The following is a 23679-nucleotide window of genomic DNA, read 5'->3' as shown; positions in this document are numbered from 1 at the left end:
CTTGAAATTTCTGAAAACAAATCCTCTTGGTGGCAAAAAAACTGAAAAGCAAGCAGGGGGCACACTCTATCTCATATTCATTTATGTTCTATGTACATGTTTAATGTTCTTATTGCTATTATTATTATTGTAGAATGCAGTTAGGAGAAAGGAAAGTCTCAAATACAAATTGCTTGCAATCTGAATTTCAGAGACTATACAACAAATAAGAACGAGAACCAAACAGAGACAGAATTAGCAGTGAAGTGGAAAGTGGCAGTAATTGAAAACTCACTGAGTTAAAATAAGGTTAAAATACTTCCCTTTTATTGCACATTTTATGTCTCATTTGTTTACTTTCTTATACTAAACTTAAATTTAATGCCCTTCTCAAGGTAAGAGAGGATGATACATGGATAGTATGACTCATCTCAATATTGTTATTGACAAGCTGATTTCAAATCCTGGTGGCTTCATAAAGATGACTCCTCCAACATACATACAACACAGCAAAGAGCTTCTGAGAGTGGCTCAAGCTCATGTATACTGGTATGAGCTAGGGAAACTGGTTTCTGAAAGCAATGTCAGGTTGGAATATCAGCTAATGAAAACAGGGAGAAAATTCAGCTGACTTCAATAATGTTAGAAGTGCATAAAAAAGGTATTTATTATATATTTTTAAAACATTTGTTGACTCTACTTACACTAGTTTTATAGCTAGAAATTTTGCAGTGTAAATATCACACAATTGTGTACTTCTTTGGGCTCTCATTTCCAAACATACCCTGTCCACAATGTCTAAGTCAGATGAGAAGATTGCATTATTTCCTTGTCTGTGTTTGGATTTGAACCAAGGTAAACTCACAGACCCTGGTAGAGGTCTTGGTCCCATCTTTAGAATTTGCTGTAAGACTGTTAAATAAAGGGAGATCATTTGCTAAATGCAATAATGAACATGACTGTCAAAGCCTGTGTCTGCAGGACTTTTGAACTGAGGCCAATGAGTTACTTCCTTTTTTGTTATTAAAAAAAAAAAAAAGGCAAAAAATAAGCAAGACAGGCCAAGCATTCAATTTTCAATTTTGTAGATACTCAGTTATAAAACCTGGACTGCATCCAATGCCAAGTTCCTCAAATTATGCAAAAGTCAGGAGGGAATGGAGCTGCATTCTAATCAGTGTATTACTATGCATCATGCTCATCACTTTTAACAGCAGTCTTTGCTTCATTTTTAGAAGTCAATTAAAATAGCAGTTCGATTGATAAAAAAGAAGTCTTGCTAGATTAAGATTGATGTTAAAATGCCTGATTGTACATAGATTTATTATTAATATAAAATGCATCCATGCCCATAGACTGTTTTATGTACGTTCAGGAAGCGTCGGGGCAGGCAGTTCTGCACTTAAAAGAACCCTGTGGTTAATTCCTTTTTCCCCACATTGATTTAGATCCTGAGATAAAGTTAGATGTCTGTTCTAGCATTTCAGTTAACTTACTCACTTCTGCCCTATTTCCAGAGCAGGGAATTCACACCATGCAAAAATCCAGCTTTTTAAAACACAGTGTTTCCAGCATTATTCAGAATGTGCTAACAGTGGCCTCTTTCCAAAACTGGAAATAACACTAATAGAGTGACACGCTTTCAGTATGGTTGCTAATTGCGATCAGAATTAAAAAAGTTGGGGCCAGGCAGAGAACGAAAACCTTTATTCTCTTTCTTCTCTTCAAGTAGGTCATCCTTTATCTCATCCCCAGCTACCTGCCTTCTAATTTATACCTTTTAGCACTCAAAAGCCGTTTGTTTCACTGACGGTATCAGGACTGATTTTTAAGTATCTTCTTTATACCTCATTTCTATGCCTTTTTTTTTTTTTTATTTCTTTCTCAGAAAACTCTTCCATTGTGCTGGTTATTTTTTTCTTTAACTGAGGGCTCCTAAAAGTCTGTTCATTTCCGTTGAGACTGCTCCAATCCCCAGAGCTTTTCTCTACATATATTTTCAAAGTTCAGCATAGTTCTTTCTGCCCTATATTGCAAGCTTTCTAACAACTTCCTATTGTGTCAGGCATGGCAAATTAAATGTTTAAAAACTTCCTTTTAAACCTATAACTCACTAGAAATTTTCAGAAGGTCTCACCAGAACCTCATCCTGCATAAGGACTTCTAATGATGCTACTTTTTTTTTTTTTTCCCAGCAATACCCAAGGATCCATCAACAGTAAGCCCTAAATCCACTTCATTATTTGGCATACTGTCTCAAACACACTATAGGATGGTACTTTTGCTCATGCTGTGCCGAATATTTCCTTTAATCACCAAGAAATCTCTGGGTAGATTCCTTTGCCTTCCTCACCAGTTGCACTGTCCCAGCTCCTTCCATCTTAACTGACTCTCCACTCCATCAGCATCCCATGCAAGCATCTCAGTGCTAAAGCTGAACTCCAGGACCCATATATTTCTGCTATTCTCCAAAGTCCTTTGTCATGGTATTAGCAGCCTCAGGAGACCATTTTTCCCTTTCTCTTGTTCATATTTAGATGGTGTAACCTACATACAGGATGCGATTGACTTGATGATCTTAGAGGTCTTTTCCAACATAAATGATTCTATGATTCTAATATTTCTACTCCTTTTCACTATTAAATCCTCATTTCATGGGCTATCCCCTCAGGTTTTCTCCAGCCTTGTCCTGACAGCCCTCAGACAGAGTCCCAGAGCTCAGTACAATCAAGGGAGTCAGTACAGTCAAGATTGCAATACAGGCAGCTGGCTTGTCCTCCTGAGCAGGCAGGGACAATCCATAAGCCCTCTTGATCTTGGATATGTATAAAAAGACACTATTTACAGAAATAACACTGCAATGTTCAAGAGCTGGGTTGCTAGTGCATCCTTTTGGAAGGACAGAGAATAAAGGACATCAGCACATCAAAATTATTGTTACACTTCTTCACTTTCCATTCTCTCACTGGATGAAGGTGAAAGGGCAGAGGAGGAGCACCCAAGTGGTTCTTTGCACCAACAGCCTGATCCAGAGGTTAGTCAATCAGTTAAACTCTGATACCTTCAGCGTTGCAGTTATTTCAGTGAACATTTTATGCTTCCAGTCAGAATCCACTTAATCCTGACTGATTTGTGAATTTCCTCTCTTTTTTTTTTTTTTTTTTTTTTGCCAGGCAATATTAAGGATCACACAGAAACAACTGAAAATGAAAGACTGTAGTCAATAGCACAATATTTTTAAGGTCAAAATTCCCAGTTGTACTACTGATTTTAAGTAGTATTCATGTGAAAACCAGAACTGATCTCATAAAAAACCTGTCCAGCAAAGTAGCAATCTCTTTAAGCCGTAGTGTTACCTAATTAAATGCTAAATTTTGACCATCTGTCATTTTAATCTGTGAGTTCTCCTCACAGGTAAAAATAAACCAAGGATGTAATGTTAAAGCAAGTCTTAGAGCTGTGGTGCAACCCAAGTAGAGGGAGTGAGGGGGTTTGAGAGCATGTGGGAGAGGGGAGAATTAATACACAGCCTGTCTAGGTACACAAGGAGGCTCTACATCACTTGTAGGAAAGGCACTGGCCGGGACACCCAAGGTGTGCACAGCAAGATCCTGTGCCCTGGGCAGTGGCTGGCACCTGTTAGCTCCCCCAGAAGAAAGAGGGTTAATAGATCTGAGACATGCAGGATGTAGCTCCAACTTTGCTGCTGTGCCAGACTAACTACACATCGTCCTTTGCTCACAGCTTCTTCCAAAGCCATAATTAAGTTCTTAGTTGAAAAAGAAGGGGAAGAAAAGAAGTAATTATGTCTTGAGGTCAAGTCTTACAACGAAAATCAAACAGAGATCAAATATCCCCGAGACTGTTGGAGGAGTTTGGTTTTGAAATTCATGGCTGGGGCCCATCATTGATACAAAATTTTCATTGCTATTCTTACAAAGTAGAACATTTCAACATGATTTTAGTTCAATGACTTTCAAAGGGAACACTGCACTTAACACAAGAGGAAGCCTTACCCTTAGCCTTCTCTCAAAAGTGGAGATATTGCCTTTGGTCTGCTCCCTCCTTTGCCTCCATTCAATGAGGTTTGAGTTATGCTCTCCAGGAAGGGAAATATTGCACTTCCCTAGCGTGGGGCTGACAACCCCTGCTAGAATGTGAGGTTCCGTGTTCAGTGTGATTTCCATTCCACTGGCAAAGGTGACTCTCAGAGACCCATCTGGGCTGACCCGGTAGATGTTCTGTGTGTTATCTGTCAAAAAACAACCAAAACCAGGGAACAGAGAGAAGTTCAGGTCTGCAGATTTACAAACCAAATGTTAGGTGCAACAGAGCTTTGTTAGCCAGGGAGGTTACAGACAGCTGAACACACACCAACTGCAGTGTGAGTTTTGTAACCTCCAGGTCTTCCCATGTCTGAAGAGGTTTTCATTACATGGCCTGATGATTTCCATGTGAAGGTTTCCTGCAGCAGGAATAAAGTATTTTTGCTTTCAGCTTAAAAGTATGTAAACCCATAGGCTGAGTATTGACCACTGATATTGTGACAATTTTAGCATGTTGGGATCTGTCAACAGGTTGAATGATTGCAAGAGTATGTGAGGTCAAGCATGAAAGCTATTTTCTAGATGTCTAGGGTGATGGCCAGTCTCCCATTCTGTCCCTTTTCCCTGCACCACTGTACCAAGACCTGGTCAGAGTGGGGCTATGTAGGCAGGAGGCTCCTGCAGCTCAGCTGCCAGGGGGAACTCCACCATAAGCCTGAGAGTTTAGTGCTAACAGACAAAACAAAAGTCTCACCCTTGCAATGAAGCTGAACTCACTCCAGTTAGGGACTATCCAAAGCATCTTTTTTTTTAAGCTGGTCCACACAGAAGTAACCGGTCCAGCTCTTGAGGTGTAAATGCGTGGAAAACTGTTGGGTATGCCAGAAAGTGAAGATAATTGGATGTAAGGATGCAACACAAGACTGGTTGCTCACAGGGTGCTTTGTGATAGTGTTGCAGAGATATGGAAATATGCTAATTATATGAATTTATAAATATGACAGGTATAATCATAACTAGAGCTGTTAGTTTCTGGCACTGCCCATAGTATGCAAGCATTTTCCTGAGACAGACTTTGATAATATACCAAGCTTGAGAAGTTTCAGATTTAAGGACAGACATAAAATCAGGTAGTAGATGAGGCAGAGTGTAGATGGAGTCACTTGGACAAAACCTAACAGGTGACACAACAGTATAATATAATTATTTCCACTTATGCAATGCTGAATCTGTCATGCAATAGTAGAGAGGAATGAGTGGGCATCTTGTGAGGTGAGTTCTTCCTATTTTTTTCTTATAGATCAAAAGTTGAGAAGAAGAAAACTTCTGTGACATGCTCAGTTACAAAGCTTTTCTGTAGCAGACATAGAAGGAAATCAGAGAGCTATTTCCCAGCACCTGCAAAGCCTGAACAATCCACTGACAACAAAAAAAACCTCAACAAGGACAAAAGCCCCCAGATTGATAAAACTGTATAAAACCATATAAAACCAGAACTTTGGTGATGAATCTGCAAAATCTGGAGGAGGACACTGGGGCATTTCCATTAGGCTGAGAGCAAATTTTTTTTAAGAGATATGACATTGGCAGGGGAATACTGTGAAGTCTACAGGGGTTGAGTCAAAATCTCATCCCCAAGGCAGTCACTAGCAGAGGTGGGTCACGTTTTTCCCCTTCCTACAAGCTCTGTCACCAGGGCACAGAACTACCAGAAAGAATTCACAGCATTGGACAAACAAGGCATTTCAGGGCTAAAATGTCAGTGGAACTTGTCCTTCTTCTGGGAAGTATTTCTGAGAATAACAAAGCTCAGCATATTAGAGTTTATTCCAAGTCCTCCAGATACTAAAGCAGAAAGCAGCATGTAAAGGCTGCAGACATCGGAGATTTCAATAACTAGATTCCATGCATGGGATTCTTCTAGGAGGAAAAGAATTCACTTGTGGTTTGTTTCTAATTGGTACCCTAGGAGAATTGTAAGCAGTATCTAGCTGTTTGTGCTGAAGCAAGGAAGAAACAAATGAACTAATTCTAATGTCCTTCTTTTTGGCAAACAGTTAAGAATGCACTAATGTCTGGGGTTTGAAACACAATGATTAGGGGAGAAATAACAGAAATGCTTTCATTACCTTGTTTTAAAGTATATATTGTAGAGGTAGCTGAGAAGTTTGTGGCTGTGATCACATTCTCTCTGTTTGAAGTATCAAGTTCCACTCGTGTCAGTTTTTCAACATCGCTGTGGAAACTGCTGACTTCCCCAGTTGGGAAGGTTGCATTGGTCAGATGGCCATCAGAGTCATACCTGTAAGACATGATGTTAAAGAGCCATGAAAGTACATAACTATTGTCATGTAAGAGACTTCTAAAAGCAAAAGAGGGAAAAAAGTAAGAAGCATTGTCAACACTGTGCAATAAGTTAAAAAGGTAATAACTGTTCCATTTATTCACTCAAAATGCATTCTGTCCCTATTCTGAATTCCTGCTTAGAGGCTCTTTCAGTGGTGCTGGATAAAATACGACTGGAAATCTTTAAGATGGCACCGACATCACTCAGCTTATGACAGAGGTTTTCTGTGCTGGTTGGGGTTTCCCCCACTGGGCTGTGATGCAGGAGTGAGGCCACTGGAGGTCACTCGGTGTTCAGGCAACCAACTCAACCCCAAAAAGGCGTTTTCATACCCATAGGATTAAATAAAAATTCTTACATTCTGAAATATTTAAAAACTGCCTTTTGTCACCGATAGGTGAAGTGCATAATAAGAATGGTGAATATAAAAAGGGGATCTAAAGTGTAACAATAGCAATAAAATTAGATTGAAATCTGCAGCAATTAAGTTGCCTACATGGGTTTTACTCTTATGTTACTTTTCCCACAGGCCTACTCAAATCAGCAGGAGCTTCTCATCAGAAGTACCAGCACCAGAATCTAGAGCACCACATTCCAGTTCACCTAAACTTCATCAATGCTAAAGAAATTCTTGTAGTTTAAGGTACTTGATGTGAATCAGGTCATGTTATCAAAAAGTCAGTAATTAATTCCAAAGCTCTGGAGCAGCATTTCTAACAGGTCTTTTTAGTTCTACCAATATATTTGTTCTTTCTGATAGTTCACACAGAAACCAGTGCAGAACATTACTTGGTGCTTGATACTGTTTCATATTAATGCCTCACATCTTAAAAACCTTATTGATGCTGACATGTTTTTATTCATGTAAGACAACTCACTGATATTGCAGATGTGTTTGCATGAGCAAAACCAACTCATGTTCATAAAACAGAAACTTATTTGTGCAGGTAGGAAAGCATAATTAAGTTTTCAAGTTCTATTAACTGTCTCCTCTCATTGACAAAACATATCTTCAGCTGGTCTATCAGCTGGCAAAGCTGCAGTGCCTTCAAAGGAGCTCTTCCAATTCACATCAGCAGACAATGTGGCTATATCCTTCTCTTTAAGGTGTTGGCATAATTTCCTTAGGATCTTTATTTGACCCTAATTAGTCAGACAAAATCTACATGTTACAAGAAGTATTGGTGAAAAAAAGTCAGGATTTTTTCTCTTCCTTCCAATATAAAAAAAAAAATAGAGTAGCTGTTCTTTTCCGATGAAACACTGGAAAATGAACTAGTGAGCATCTTGTGGCTTTTTTGACAAATAAAATTAATCAACTGCTAAATTCAACATAATCTCTTTTTCAGCTCTTAGTGGCCTCATATACATCACACAACTTATTTACATTCTACCCTTATGCTGCTCTGTGCAAGTTGACTGGGTGCCACAGGCAGCGATTAAAATTGACTCAATCACTACTTTTCATCATTAGAAAACTCCATGAACATTGGGCAGTTATATTTCATTTACTGCTTCATCAAACAGATATGACAGCTTGCTAGGGTATTTGGATTTACTACTGTATCATAGAAAAATCCCAAATAATGCATTTTTAAGGTGCAAATACAGCCAGTTTATTGGAATGTACTTGTGCACAAGACACAGGATCCATCTTCACTAAGGATCTAGTTTTGCTGCTGATGAGATACAAAACTCCCTGTGTAGCTGAAAATGGGATAAACTGTTCCTGGCTGGCTGGCCAGATAGGGTACTGAATCATAATGAGACCAGAGCACATGCCAACAGGCTCTTACTCGAGTAGATGGTCCCACTGACTTCAAGAAGGACATGCAGAATAGTGTCTCAGTATCGATTCCACAGCGTGATCATCTAAAGGGTTTTTTTCTTCCAGATTGCTCCAAGAAACCCAACCCTCTGAGGACAGGTTCTGTCACCTTCCACATGATGAATGGCAGCACACTGGGACTCAGCTCCTGCAGAGCAATGTCCTACCCATACTAATAGGGGTGGAATCATGACATATTTCTTAATGTTAATTTGGGGCTCAGTTATGCCACTGTTAATCATGTCAGTGACCATTTAATCATGCAAATAATTGCATTGATTTCAGTACCCACATGAGAAAGTGTTCACCAATATTTGAAATGCACACATGGGGATACAGCTTCACAATCCATTTGCATTTCTATGTGTAGCACAGTTAAGAGTTATATCATTTCAAAGGGAAAGCGGTCTAATTAATTTTTTCAGAGAGAGTTGTTTCTTGCAGGTGTTTTCTTGTCCTTGATTTAATAGAGGCCCAGTGGTCCCCCTCCCCTTTTACAGCTTTAATGATGCAATATTAAAAGAAATCTAGATGACTGAAAATTGTACATTAGCTATAATTTTATGCAAGAGCTCTTTCAGTACTTCCATTCCATCAGATTAGAGTAGATGTATGACAAGTACTTTTGTAGGTGGTTTTCTACCTCTTAATAATTTCCCTCTGTGAGTGAATCTGACATATAGGTAGATGTTCTGAACAGTTCATTATCTTTGCTCATATTCCCAAGTATATGTGATACGTGTTGTTAAACAAACTCATCTCTATTTCAGCTTGACAGTGCCATGGGTTGAACTTTTGGATGGGAATGCAAATCTAGCATAAGCAGAGAAGATGATTCCAAGCAATTTGAAATATGCTCACATGGTAATTCTCTTAGTTCCAATGCTACGTTCATATAAGAGCTTGCAAGCATTTCACATATAAGTAAGCCCTTCAAAAAATTCCAATTTTCAAGCTGAAATTGGCTGTCAGTACAGAATGTGACCTGTCTGGAAAATAATATCTGGTTAAAGGATAACGAAGGACCATCACAGCCCGTGACCTATTCATGGCAGCAGGTGAGCAGCATCTCCTGAAAGCACACCGACTCAGCACAGTGCTGATTAGAGCCTCCTGCCCCTCTGACTGCAGCACATTGGGTGACATTCTGTGACATTCTGTGTATCAGTCGTTCAGGAACTCGTAATATATTATGAATATGACATAAAATATTGGACTGAACATAAATATTAATGACATGGCTTCACCATTTAATTTTGTTATTGTTTTTGCAATGCTAAGAGTTGTATTTCTGTTCATTTCTGTTCTGTTTCGTTGACTGATCTGGGCTGGCAGAAGTGTGGGGTCATGCAAAGTCTGGACAACTCGAAGCATTGGTGAGGACAGTGTTGCCTATCCTATAGTTAAACCTGTGAAAGCATGTAAAACTGTTTCATTTAGCAAAATTTCTTGTTAATCATATACAGCTTATCAATCCTCCCAAGGCATGGGTATTTCTTCATGAAGAAACCAATATTACATACAATGGGAGGCACTTGCAAGCAGGTAAAGTCCTTTAAAAGATCTTACTACACTTGAGTCATACTTTAGGGAGAAGAACAAACAATAATTGTGTGAAATGGTTTATACTCTGTCAGCGTGAGAGAGTAAAATACTGAGATTGAAAGGCACATGACTAAAAATAATCTGCTCTCACATGCTCTAACAATCAAAGCCCTGCAACAATGCATGGTGTTCAGCATTTACAAGTAACAGACGTGACTTGGAGCTACTGTAAAGGCTTTCTGAAAGTGTCATTGGTCCATGGTCTGGACTGACACCATCCTCAAGTGGGGATTTAAATGGGTCACTCTCAGTGCTGAAATTATTACTCCTTAAGGACTCTGAACTAGGACTGCAATGTTAACATGATTTCCATCCAACACGTGTTGCATCCTCAAACAGGGATTATGACAATTAATTATAAGTAATGAGAAATCCTAATACATCACACCTCTTTATAAATAAAAAATGAACTTTCCCTTGGTTTGTTCTCTCTCTGGGACCAGACCAGGATGTTCTGACTGCATCTTTAACTGTCTTGTCTTGCTTTTTAGAAGTCCTGTCGATGGTCTTGCTTTTGAAGCCTCTTCTTATATATACAGCCTTTTGCTATTACATATCCTTTTGCTATTATATATCCTCTTTCCTGCTGATAGAGACAAGCTCCCTCTTGTCTTTGAATATTCCTTCCACTGAGATTCTCAATTTCCTTTGCAACACTCCCTTCTCTGATGACTATGCTAATTTTCCTGGTTTTGCCTTGCTGAAGAATTTTGCAAATTTCTGATTCATATCACAATTTGCCTCTACCTCTTTAGTTACAAAAAAATCTCCACTATCATATTTTCATTTAGAGAAACAGATGCACAATATGAAAGTGCAAATGAAGTATAATTTCAGGCAGTTTCTGCTTTACTTAATGGGCACAATGCACAGAGCTTTTACATATGACAGGCTTTGGCATCTAAGAAATTTCATTTTAAAAGCTTGTGCAACAGCACTATTTGTCCTCTCTCACACAGTGTTAGTAGCAGGGTTTCTTTTTAAATTACTAGAACTGTCAAAAAAGTTTCAGTATTGATTTAAACTACAGTTCCTTGCGTCAGGCATTTTATGTTATGGACTTACTCATACACAGTTGTCCACCCGTTTTCATCACTTTTGGTTGCTAAAAGCCCCGTGTTTCCAGGATATGTCATCAGAGCCAGGTTGTAGCCTTGGGCATAAACTCTTTTCAGAACCCCATTGCTGCTGATTGTCAGCCAGTACACTTGGCCCCCCGGCACGACGACCCACAGGGGCAGCCCACTCGTGTCCCTGCGGATGTGAACCGAGTTCCCGTTGCTGCTGGTGATGGTGCCAACATCCCCCTCCCCGCTGTAGGTGAAGTTGTAGATGTAGTCCCTGGTGATGAGGTTCAGCGTGTGCAGGTGGGTGCCGTTGATGGTGAACTGATACAGCTCCTGGTCTGCGGGCGATGCGATCTCGTACAGGTTGGTGTCGCTGAGGTGAGCCTTGTTCCGGCTCACGGCGCGGATGCGAACGTTGCCGAGGTCTGCTACGTACAGCGTGTCGTCAGGAGAGACTGCTAGGGAGGAAGGTGCTTTCAGCTTTGCATCTTTGGCATATCCACCATCACCTGGAGGAGAAACGGTAATTTTAGTAATCTCTAATATCCTTATTTAAGCTGTTCCCCTAAGCCTGACACACTGCCTCTCCTCAGTATCATTTACAGGTCAATAAACGGATATCCTCTTCCAGCTAATTGAATCCCTATTATCTAAGGTTGGTGCAATTCTAAATTAGCCTCAATGAAGACAAACAGGAATATAAATTATCTAATTCACAGCATTTTTGCTAAGCCCCAAACCCTGCTGTTCAGGAAAGGTTTAATGCAAAATTGTGAAAGAAAAAAACATGACACCTGAAGTTTAATTCCCTGCTTATTGTCTGTTGGCATGTATTTATAAAGTGAAATTGTGTTATAAATAAAACAAAAAGAAAATAAACCCCTGTAATTCAGCTAAAATGACATTGAAGTAAAGATTAGTTTATACTTATTAAAAACTCAACACTACAGGAAAACAAAATAAGAACACAGTAGTCAAAAAGTGCCTCGAGAAACAATTCCTTTCAATATCTTTTGACAATTTACTTGTTTTGTGTAATTTAAGGTTTGAGGAGGGTATTTGCATTACCATGGGCTGTCTGTGCCTACCAAAATGAGTTTGCATGAGCAGGACCAGAAAGAAAGCATATTAAACCTTGCTATTAGAGAAAAACATTACTGTGTGCGTTGCTCTCTTTCTCCTGACTGAGACATGAAATTTGCTGGAGTGTTCGAGCATAACCTATGCTTCCTGGGAGATGGACAAACTAGCAGATCTTTCTGCCAAGCTGATCCTGCCTTTCCCCAACCCAGCCCTGGCACAATCATTAGATTTGCCACAGTTTTTAATTTTTCAGCACTGAGTGTAGTTTCACTTAATAGGAACCTTGAACAGGATTCTTTTCAGCACTGGTCTATCATAGCCACCACTAAAGCTGGCAGCCCTTGGCAATGCACAGGAGGCTTTGATTATCATTGCAATGCTGGGTCAGCAACACACCTTCTCTGCAAGACCATTTGCATTTTTTCCTCTCTGTTCTTGACATACTTAATGTTTTCTTGTCAGTAATTAACCTTTTACTTGAAATGAGAGGCTTAAGAATTATGATGACATTATTATGGAGCTGAACATGGTGGTTCTGAAGAGATGACAAGATGGCAACACACTGCACACCTCTGTATGGGAATGCTGTCCTTTGTCCCATTCTGAAATATGTTTTTATGAAATAAAAAAGCCATGCTTTGTCTTGGCTCATGCAGGGAAGAGAGCCTGAGAATGTGCAGTGGTGGACTGCAGGCCTGGCATTGGCTCTTCCAGCTTAAAACACACAAAGAAGAAATTCTGCACATTGTGTATTTGCACCATTTTGCTGGTAGTGCAGTGTGACTTGAGTGATGAGAAGGCATAAGCTAGTGTTTTGCACTGGATATGAAACACCTTGGTACTCTTGGTGAGAAAGGTTGCCTGACCCAATAGCATTTAGGTACAATCTGCACTGGAGCTGGTACCATATTCAACCTGGGCAAACACAGCTGAAACAGCAAGGCAGACTTGGAACTAATTCTCAATGGTGTGTCACCTCTGTATCAAAAGAGGGAAAGCTAGGACCACCCTGACATTCCTCCAGTGGTAAGTGGAAGACTCACATCTCAGAAGCCAAGGGATTAAATCCACAAAGGTGTGCTGATAAGGTTTTGAGCTATCCAAGGAAACAGAATCATTGCTTTTCTCCCCTTCCCCTTGTCACTTTGCTAATCTGCACCTGTGTCAAACAGATAACAGATATCTCAACAGATAACAGACAAAAAATAACCAGCACCTCCTTACCTGAAAAACAATCACAATTAGGATCAATCTTGCAGTCACAATCTGACGGGGCTCCAGCAATTACAGAGATTTCGCCATTGGTTGTGACCTGTTGGATACGGTTGATCTTCCTTTCATCCGTCTCTGCGATGTAGAGGATGCCACTGTGGGACACGGCGATGGCCCTGGCTGACTCCAGGGTGGAATGGATGGCCACCTTGCTGACAATGAAGTGGTCAATGCCTGGCACCTGGCAGTGGATGGGGCGCCCAGCAATAATCCGCACACGCCTGTTCTCGGAGATCTGCAGGACAATGTTGTTGTCCAGGACATACAGTGAATTGTCCAGAGGGTTCACTGTGAGGTCTGTTGGCCACTCTAAACGCACCTGGAAAAAAGGGGAAGGCAGGGAAAAGAAGGAAAAAGAATGATTAAGACACCCATCTCTGATCACCACATCATCGAGGCACTTGGTGGATTCTCACAGTACTGCTTCTCTAATGCCTTTAATTAGGTTTGGAAGAAGTTTCAACAAGCATACTCTTTTTTGAGGTCCCACTCCAGTGTGGAAGAGAATTTGATTTGAAAAGTAATTTAGCACCCTCTGAGAGGTATTTGCACAAGTCCATTAAAGTGGGAACTTTATTATACCTATGCAGTCATGCAAATAAAAACACACACTTCATGTCATGCAACATCAGCCAGAAAATTTTCCAGGTCTGAATGTTATTGTTTCAAGGTTGCAGTCAACGCTGGCAGAGTGGAAAACAGTGAGAGGTTGTCAATGTCGTAACACTTTAATTGACTGTTAGCACAAAAGGAAAGTGACATACTAGAAGAGTAGGACACATTTTCACTATTTATTTACTTAGCAGGAAATGTTAATAAGACTTATATGTCACAAGAAATATAAGCTTGTTAATACTTTGTAACAAAATAATACACCAATATATCACACTTTGCATGATACAGTAGCCGAGCCTTAATTATTTATAATGATTTTGCTTTGTGAAATCAGTATTTCAGTCATGGATTAAGTAAATTCTTCATACTTAAGGTAGCTTTTGGTCTTTTTCCATGCAGGTGAGAGTGTCAACCAAGCAAAGTTTCCAAATCAAGCTGGAAGAAATAGTAGAAGACTGACCTCACTCATTTGACACTTGTTGCATCAGCATCTGGGGAAATTAAACATGCTCCAAATTAAAGGTGGGGCTGCCTGTCAGCCTGAAAGACAACCAGCATGCAGGCTGCTGATTGCAGCATGCACTGGCCAGACCTTCAAAGCCCTCCCGCTGAGAAAGCTCAATAGACAGTGCAGGATTGCTGAACTGGGAAACAACAACAGAGCAGGCTGGTCCAGGCTGGTCCCTGTCCCCCACTCATGGCCAATGGAGGATTTGGACTGCAGCTTGCCTATGGAAAGGTCAGAGAACAACTGAGCCCCCGAGATTTCAAGAGAGCATATTTTTGTCTGTCTCAGGATGCTTTACTTGTTATCCTTCATGAAGAGATGGATGCTTTTATCTGAGTGGAATTTTTCTGTTCTAAATATTTCAGTCATCAGAAGAGAATAATTACCAGGCTAAAATGTAAAAGTTTTATATGCTTTATATGCCACAGAAGCTTTTATTATTTCACTTACTGATTTTGATGCTGGTTTTGCTCATTTTTGCACCGTGCTAATTAAAAGCCCTATGATTGTAGAGACTGCTGATGCTGATACAATGCTCAGCACTGAGGAACACCATATGGTGGAGAGTGTGGCCATCTCTACCCACCTGCTTGCCTGGGGTCAGCTCAGGAACCAGGCTGGAGGCCAAGTCTCTCCCTTTCTCAAGCAGCAGTATTTCCTGAATAATCTCATTTCCAGAATTACATTGCTGGTTTGGTAACTGATGTTTTAATAATGTGAGGGCATTGTGGCTACCGTGTCTCATCCTGCGTGGTTACCACACAATTAGGAGCAATCCAATTCTTCCTTGTGCCCAGTCCATTTTACCAGACAGCATCATAACTGGCATTAAGACTAATGCTGTTGGGCTCAAGATTTCTTCTGAACCAGGTGGTCAAGTCCTTCCAAATGACGATAAATGTGGTGAAACAGTTGGAAACAGATTCCTCCCATAACAATTCTGATTTCTGTGCATGTGTGACTGCCTGGATTCCACCCGTAAAGGCTGGTTTACACACTGATGTTAGCTCATGCTTCAGCTGAGATTTCACTGGGCACCAAATAAAACTCTTCAGTTAACATAAAAATCTCTACAAGGCTATCTCAAGGAAACTTGGAAAAACCCCATATTTGCAATTCACCTTTAAAGCAGAAAAACTGATTGCTCTGTTAAAGCAGATGGATTGTTTTTAATGGTAAACAAACACATTCAACTTTAGGGGTCTCCACAAATCGCAACGCTATACAAAGGATCTTTGATTAACCATAACTGGATTACTCAAGATAAAAAATTAGGGATGAAACTATCTGTCTTCATGACCTTGCCTAGCACCTGCCATGTCTCAATAGCTGATTTTCCTTTGTGGACCAGCTACACTGCCTTTGCCCAGCAAATAATTTGAATTCCTCCCACTGCAAAGGTAGGTTTGGTGTCCTGCAGATAAACAGGTACTGGTTTGGGCCTAAACCACTTTTTCTCTGGTTGATTTGAGTCTGATTTGGTTTATTGAGACAGAATAAACTCTTACGCAGCTGCACATTTAATTTGCAGAAATGTGCCTAAAGCTTAGTCTTAACAGCTGTTAACTGCAAGCATATTTGCTTTTGTACTGATCACATTTGTGAATCTAGCTGCATTGCAGTAAAAATAAATAAAATTTTAGTTGGGAACATTCAAACGATTTTGGTAACTACATGAGAACTGATGCCTAGCTCTCTGCTCTGCAAATCTAACTGAAGGTAGGCCTATAGCTTCTCCTTCCTGGGCTTAAAGTGGTCATGGATGTATCAATGGTTTAATCTCAGCTGAAATATTAAAGGTAGCATACACCTGTCTGGAGATTGCAGCATAAAACCCAGGTGCTGCTCACTGCAAGCTTATGTTAGTGAAATTGGAGGGGAAGAAAGGTGAAATAGCCCAGTTCAAATCAAACATGCACACTAACACAAACCACTGAGCATTCCTAAACTGAAGAAGAATTTCACAGATTTAAAAAAAAATCTGCACTGTTCTTGACAGGATGAGTCTTCATGACATCTTGAACAGATGGGGCTGCTGCTGTCCCACTTCATCCCTTCTCCCAGAGCAGCCCCCAACAGCAAGGCCAGTTTATGTGTTCCTACAGACAGCAGGTTCAAGACAGTTTGCTGGCTAAAAACTAATCACCTAAATCAGCTTAAGCTGAAGTTTAACTGCACCCTCAGGTTCCCTGTTACCTTGAAAAGTCACTGGTTGTTTACTTCTCGTTAAAGCAAGCTGCCCTCTGGCAGGTTCTGTGACCAAACCATCAGTTGTGCTTCATTCAAAGCCAATAAACATATTACAGAGAAGCACTTCAATTCTCATCTGATATGACTGTGCCTATTACAAAGTTTTTTCAGACAAAATCTCAGTTAGGATTAGAATATTAAATCAGTTAATATACCTTTTAATTTGAAGCAGTACTTCACAGGTCCCTGTAAAAAATCCTCTCCCACATATGTATATTTTTCTTGTAACTCAAAATTGCACCAATTCCAAGCATTTCTTCTTGCATTTAATTTTTTTTTTTTTTTTTTTTTTTTTTTTTTTTTCTGAGCAGTGACCAGAAATGGCATTGCTGATTATCCCATTATAAACAAACAGCCAGGGTTTGTTTAGTAGCAGTCAAAACTTCACACTCTTCACAGACTGAAATTTTCAGGTGACAATCCTGGTTTGGTTCAAGGGAGACTTGAGTATATGCAATAGAAATCATTGACAAAACAAGTGAACCCTTGGGCAATGAGACCTTTTGCATATAAGTATTAACATGTCAACTTTTCTGGGAATTCAGCATTTGACTGTCAACATAAAGGCTCCAGCTAAATCTAATAATCCATCTCTGGTTTGAGAAGTCCAAAATTAACACCCACTGGTCTGGCTTTCTAATACATTTTTTCATGTCAAGTGCTCTGGAAAACACAAAGTGCACTAAGGTGGCTTCAGTTTAAATGAATTTTCACTGGGAGATCTACATTTAGGTAGTTAACTAGCTCTCAGACCTGAATCACATTTTTGAGTGTTTTTTTTCCTTGCAAAACACATGTGCTTCTATAACTATCTACCTACCTATCTGGTTTTGAAATATTAAAATATTTTTCTGCAAAGGAATCTCTGCTCCAGCACCAGGACCACCTCCTCCTTTCCTTCTTCACTGACCTGGGTGTCTGCAGAGCTGTTCCTCTCACATATTCTTACTCCTCTCTCTTGGCTGCTGCTGGTATTGCACAGGTATTTCTCTCCTTCTCAAATAAGTTATTCCAGAGGCACTACCACTGTTGCTGATGCCTTGGCCAGTGGTGGGTCCATCTCGGAGCCGGCTGGCATTGGCTCCATTGGATGCAAGGGAAGCTCTGGCAGCTTCTCACAGAAGCCACCCCTGCAGCCCTTCTGCTACCAAAACCTTGCCATGCAAACCCAGTACATTTTCCTACAGCAAAGTTTTACAACTAAATAAATGAGTTTTTTGCAAAGGGGCATTGCCAGGAGAGTCCACACTCGTATACTTAACCATACATGCCCACAGATGTACACACATCTACGTGTAAGTTTGTGAAGATTACTGTTTCACTTTTGGTTTTGACCACATGGCTAAAACTTTTTGCACATTTTGCATAACATTTGACAACTGTGCCATTTTTGGTACTGTTTTAAACAAATCAGATCAAACAAATTACACCGTTCATATCAAAGTAAGAAAAGTAAAAAGCGAAAAATTTATCCTTGTCTGCAGATGCCAGTTTCAAGAGCTTAACTGTTTGGTTGTGGGGGTAAATTTCACTGGGATAAGTTTCATTTATCATGGATTAAAAGAAGCTGCATAAATCCCTAAAAAAGCTTCACCATTGCTTTGATTTCTTGCCATGCACTGCTTGTTTATTTTGATTGAATTTCATGTAGTAGCATGAAATTCATGCCAAAATTTTTCTGATACTCTTGACTGATGGATTACTTCCTATCTGTGCCACTCAGCTTCAAGCACTTCTGTTTATGCTACCTTTGCCTTTATTCAGGTCTACAATGTGCACTTGCAGCCATGCTCATAGCCTCTTCCACATTTCTCTTTTGATGCTAACTTCCTTTTATATCTTCTCTAATTTATCATAGTATCATAGAATCTCCTGAGTGGGAAGGGACCCACAAGGATCATTGAGTCCAGATCCTGGCCCTGCACAGGGCAGCCCCAAAAATCACACCATGTGCCTGAGAGTGTCATCCAAATGCTTCCTGAACTCTGTCAGGCTTGGAGCTGTGACCACTGCCCTAGGCAGCCTGTTCAGTGCCCAGCTACCCTCTGGGTGAAGAACCTTTTCCTAATATCCAACCTAAACCTCCCCTGACACAGCTTCATGCCATTCCCTCGGGTCCTATTTATACTCACTTTGGATGTTGTTTCCAGGCCAAACCCTTTTACTCACCACAACGTCCTTCTAAACAGCGTTTTTCTCTCTTCCTTCTCAAACCCTTCTTTCTCCTTCCTCCTGGGACAGAAATGGCTTCAAGGAAGGACTTACACAGGCAAGACATTAGGAGTGAGCTGGTAGTTTACAAGGCTGAAGAAGACTGGTTCTGCTTCCCTGAGCTCTTTACAGGATGTCTCACTACATATATTTCTCTGTATTTTCTCCCCATTGACAACCAGGGATATTTTTTCATCATTTTCTGTCAGTTTGCTCTCACTCTGGGCTCTTCCTTTTGTTGACACTGACACTGTCGGCTCCTCTCAGCAGCTTTGCTCCTTTCTTAATGGCACACAGAGACACAATTCAGCTCCTGCAGCCTGACACCGGGGAACCCTTCCCTGAGATGGGATTACACCCTCATCCCATGCTGGAGGAGCCTTTGTTTCTCATGCTCCTGATGCTGCATAGTATAAAATCCAGAATTATGCAGTTCAGCTGTAGCAGTCCCTGCCCTAAAGTTCACAAATGTTGCTCTCTGCATTCATTGGTCCCCAGTGAAAAACCCAAATAAAATGAGTTTTGCAGTCTAATGACTGCTGTTTTCTACCCTGGGCTGGGAAAGCAGCTGTGGCAGGTTTACAGATGCAGTTCAGAGGTCTGAGGCCACCAGTTCTCCAGGATCATGGCTCAGGTAGTATCCCTGCCAACCTGCCTTTGCCATCAATTATTTCCAGCAGATGAGGGACCCACTGCAGCAAGGCAAAGACAAGGCACCACTTCAACAGTTTTCACTGCTTGTCTTCGCCTCATGCACCACAAGATTCACTGTGCTCTCACTTCACAGCTCTCCTCTTGTTTCATAATTTCTTTTTTATTATTTTTTTCTGCTTCACAACTTCAAAGACTGTATCTGGGGTCTACTAAATCGATAGGAAAAGTTGATTTCTATGGGGACAGTTTTCACAATGTCTTTATTTAACAATAGAGGGAATATTATCCAGCATCACATAAGCACATTGACTATGAAAATCAATGGGACTTAGATTGCTAAGCCGTTTAAGACTGTTTAAACATGGTACCCATGGTTTACACAGGCTATGAAAGAGACACTTAGTTAAATGCCCAGAAGGAATTTCCAAAGTATTTTGAGCAGACTGGTACCTCTGAGAGGAGGAATCCTAGACTCTTCAATTAAAATCTCTCAAAATAGTCCATGAATTTGATTCTAACCCAAACACGTCTCCAGTGCTGGAGTGGGAATAGATGTCCTCCAAACATACTGCTGCAGGTAATTTGCATGGCCAAAAGGAGGGAGTGGGATCAGGTGGAAATCTAGCTAACAGGACTGGCTCCATTCTGCCTCCCTTTCTAACTTGCATTTCCAGGTCCTGGAGCTCGTCAGACAAGATGGCACAAAAGTAACGTTGCATAAATCTTAAGCTTTGGCTTCATCTTTCCAATTTGGGCTCAGAAGTTCTGGATACAGAAAGCCAGTGTACTGCCAATTAAGACAAGGTGAAAGGTATAACTTGAAAAGCTTTAATTGAGACAGTAATTAAGACTGTTTGAGAACAGTGAGGGGCTGGAGCTAGCACATTACAGTGGCTTTTGTTTGCAATAACTACTGAAATTCATAAGAGCATCTGGCCTGAAAAATGAGAGGAAGAAAGGATAGATAAAATGAAATTTCTAAAACTGAAAAAGGCAAAACCCCTGTTTTTCAGCAATGCCTGCTACTGTGAAAATATCACCCAAATACTCTGACTCTGCCCTGAATCCTGAGTCAAACTCAAAATGAAAATTTAAATTGAGTTCTTGAAATGAAAACTTCCTACAGATTTGTGCCCAGGAAATCCCCTGTCTCTGCAGGATCGTGACCTCTGACAACAGCTCTGCTCCTCAGGGCAGAGCTCATTTAACCCCAGGGCTCAGCAGAAAGTGGGATGTGGGAAGCGAAGGACGAGGAGCCGCTGCCAGGAGGTTTCCAGCCAGGAGTGCAGGAGCCACCACTGCTCCTCAGCTGGATCAGGGCTGTAGAACACATTTCCACAAGGATCAGAAAAAATGCCACCTCCACAGCTTTCACAAGAAAATACAAATTCATTTTTGTGCTTTAAGCTTTCCCTTAAGAGTTACACCATTAAATTCACAAATACACTTCTGCAAGGGAAAGAAAGAAGGATGGGAAAAAAGGCTATTCTGCAATTCATGTTTATGGCAGGCCATCTTCTATGGCAAATTCCTACAACACTACACAATTCAATAGTAATGGTTTTTTAAAATCCATTTTAAGAAAGAACTAATTCTTTACTAAACTGCAGCAGAGAGTTAAAACAAAACCACTATAGCAAAGTTTCATGATCATCTTTAAAATATAAATATTTTTTCTAATATATATAAATGGTAGGCAGAAAAAGCAACAGAAGTAATGAGTCCTTTCTCTTACAGAAATTAGCCCCAAGCTCAATTGTTATCATGACGTGTTTTTCTGCAACTAATCTTTCACAACAGATATTTCCACTGAGCAAAATGAACGCAATCAAACTACCTCTGATGCTGCATTGAAAGCAAACATGTACTGCTGTAAGACTTCAAATAGCTAACAGGAAAAAATTAGGCACCTTGCATTTTGCAGAACAAACAAGACAACTGCATTCCGTTCAGCAATCCTTCTGTGTGAGCATTTACAGTGATTAGATACTCAGAAGACTTTGCGCTGGAGAGTGTTTGATTCTAGTCTGAGACTGTAAGCAGGCACTCTGCTTTAAATTTCTGTCAGCTCAGGGCTTTGGTTACTGCTGTGATGCATATTGGAATATGCATTGTCAGACTGTGCCAGAAAAGCTTACAAGGATAATGTTTAGGACTAATGTTTTTTCAAGCAAAATTCAAGACATACCACTCAACTTAAAAATGTATCTCAAGCCTGGGATGGATAAACTTGGATGTAAAAGGAAAGGCATTTTCTTGCCTTCCAAACAGGCTCTAGAAAAAAGATTGTAAAAGAGCACCTGAAATTAGTTTTGTAACAGGTTCCCAATGAGAACAACAAATAGTTTTTGATTTTCAGTAGCTGAGCTCTAGATCTAGAAAGGCATAGAAAGGCTCCAGGCCTAGAAGCCAAAAGGCTCCACAAAAGTGCAAACAAGGTTTCCAAGCCACCCCAGGAGAAAAATCTAGTGATTCTTTAGCTGTGCTCCAGAAGCTGTGGATCCCCCTGCTCCAAAAGCTGTATATCTAGAAAGGCCCCATACATACAAAAGTGCTAGATGCCTTCAGAAAGAACCTTGACATCTCTAGCGAAGTACTAAATATCTGGATCACAGGCTCTTAGGAATTTCTACACCTAAAAAGCAACAGGAATTTCTAGAGAGCACTATGTCTAGAAATGTCCTTTTAAAATATCTTCTTTTCTTCATTCCTTTAACCCACAGACAAAGAGACTGAAGGAAATAATATAAATCCTTCTGGCTGGCTGGGAGCATACAAAAATAATTTCACAATGAAATTAGTTCCTTAGGAGTAGACTACTTATACAAGTTTCAACCATTTGACCTCTTCTGATTCCCCGAATTTCTGGCACACCTTTCATGAGCCACCCAACAGACTTATGGCAGCAATAGCAAAAATCACATTGGTTTTGTTGTCACTATTGATACAGACACTGGATTATAACTCTGAACTGGCGAGAAAAATAGAAGAAAAAAGAAATACATATGGATGGAGGACCTAAAGGGTTTTACATCATATCATGACTTTCCCTGGTTCTCACCAGAGACAACTACATGCTGTTCAGTTTCCTATTTTGCTTTAAGCAGTTGATTGAATGGCTATTGAGTGATGTTCAGACATTTATGATTTTCCTGCAATGTGACCTACATTGCTAAACTTCATAAATTTATTCTCCAAGGCAGTGTATCATTTTGCATGCCACACTCATCCCAAAGGAAGCTATCAGCAGGAGATGAGGCCCAGTTTGTAAGAGCTGAATGTCCTTCAGACATTTTTAACTAATTTGTTTGTAAATGTATTATTGTCAGAGTAACATACTGCATAAAATGGTGCTCTCTATCATTCTGTTTGCAGCTCTCTGTGGCCTAAACTCCATAATGCACAGCTCTAAGCATACTCTCTGTGTGGCACACTACAAATGGGCACAGCCCATTTCTGTCTTGACATTTGCAATTTTTTTCCTCCACTGACACAGTGTCTTTCATTATTTTTTTCCTTGGCACAAAAAAAGGATAGAAAAGATGCTGCAGCAAACATGGTATCATGGAGAGGGGAAATCAGGCAATCTTAGCTGTCACTGCCCACGCTGCAGCTCCTGCCATGGCATGATCTGTGATTGTCACAGATTATGTTAGTTTAACTTCAGCAGCTTGTAAGTACAACTCAGGGCAAACCTGGTCCTAATAATAATAATGGAGATATCACTAATAGCTCCACAGCAACCCTTCTTGGTACTAAAAACTTTTCAGTCTTTGTTTACAACCAGCTTTGAGACTTAAGAAGTACCCGGACAGCAAGGGAACAACACCATACAGAGCTCCCTCATGCTAATCTGCTACTAAGTCCTGCCCTTTGTAAGCTGTTACTGTGGTGTTGTTCTGACAAGATCTGCCTACTTTCAGGTTCCTCTGAGCAACTGGACCACTTTGCAGGCCTGAAAGACGCTGTGCTGCCTCTTTTGACCCTGCTTCCACCAGTTATTGAGGTGCAATGCTTTCAGTTGTGCAACCTTACCCACACTTTCTTCTAAAGCTTGCAAATGCAGCAAGTTGCAGCTACATAAAATTACAATGTCCTGATGATGGAATTAAATGCCTATATTGGTTTTTTCACTTACACTGGTTCTGTGCCTCTATTTCTGTAAGCTTTTTCCTGATCTGTGCTGTTGTGAAGAGAGACCAGTAGTCCAAAGA

At 40.4% G+C, this 23679-nt stretch overlaps 1 protein-coding gene across 5 annotated transcripts in view; it reads right to left on the bottom strand.

Annotated features, from left to right (window-relative positions):
• Nucleotides 1-23679, bottom strand: part of TENM1 (teneurin transmembrane protein 1) — a 548864-nt gene that overhangs the window by 15037 nt on the left and 510148 nt on the right. For all 5 annotated transcript variants that reach the window (XM_051792682.1, XM_051792691.1, XM_051792676.1 and 2 more), the window contains 4 exons: nucleotides 13180-13546; nucleotides 10871-11381; nucleotides 6155-6327; nucleotides 3996-4231 (listed from right to left, as the gene is read on the bottom strand). In XM_051792682.1, the coding sequence (XP_051648642.1) occupies nucleotides 3996-4231; nucleotides 6155-6327; nucleotides 10871-11381; nucleotides 13180-13546 (1287 nt within the window). The remainder of the gene's footprint in view (nucleotides 1-3995; nucleotides 4232-6154; nucleotides 6328-10870; nucleotides 11382-13179; nucleotides 13547-23679) is intronic.

This window comes from Manacus candei, unplaced genomic scaffold, assembly GCF_025592945.1.
Source record: "Manacus candei isolate 608988 ecotype Guabito, Panama unplaced genomic scaffold, ASM2559294v1 h1tg000003l, whole genome shotgun sequence".
In the NCBI taxonomy this organism is placed as follows: Eukaryota; Metazoa; Chordata; class Aves; order Passeriformes; family Pipridae; genus Manacus; species Manacus candei.
Note: the sequence above shows the minus strand (reverse complement) of the source record. Positions and strands in the feature narration are given on the sequence as shown.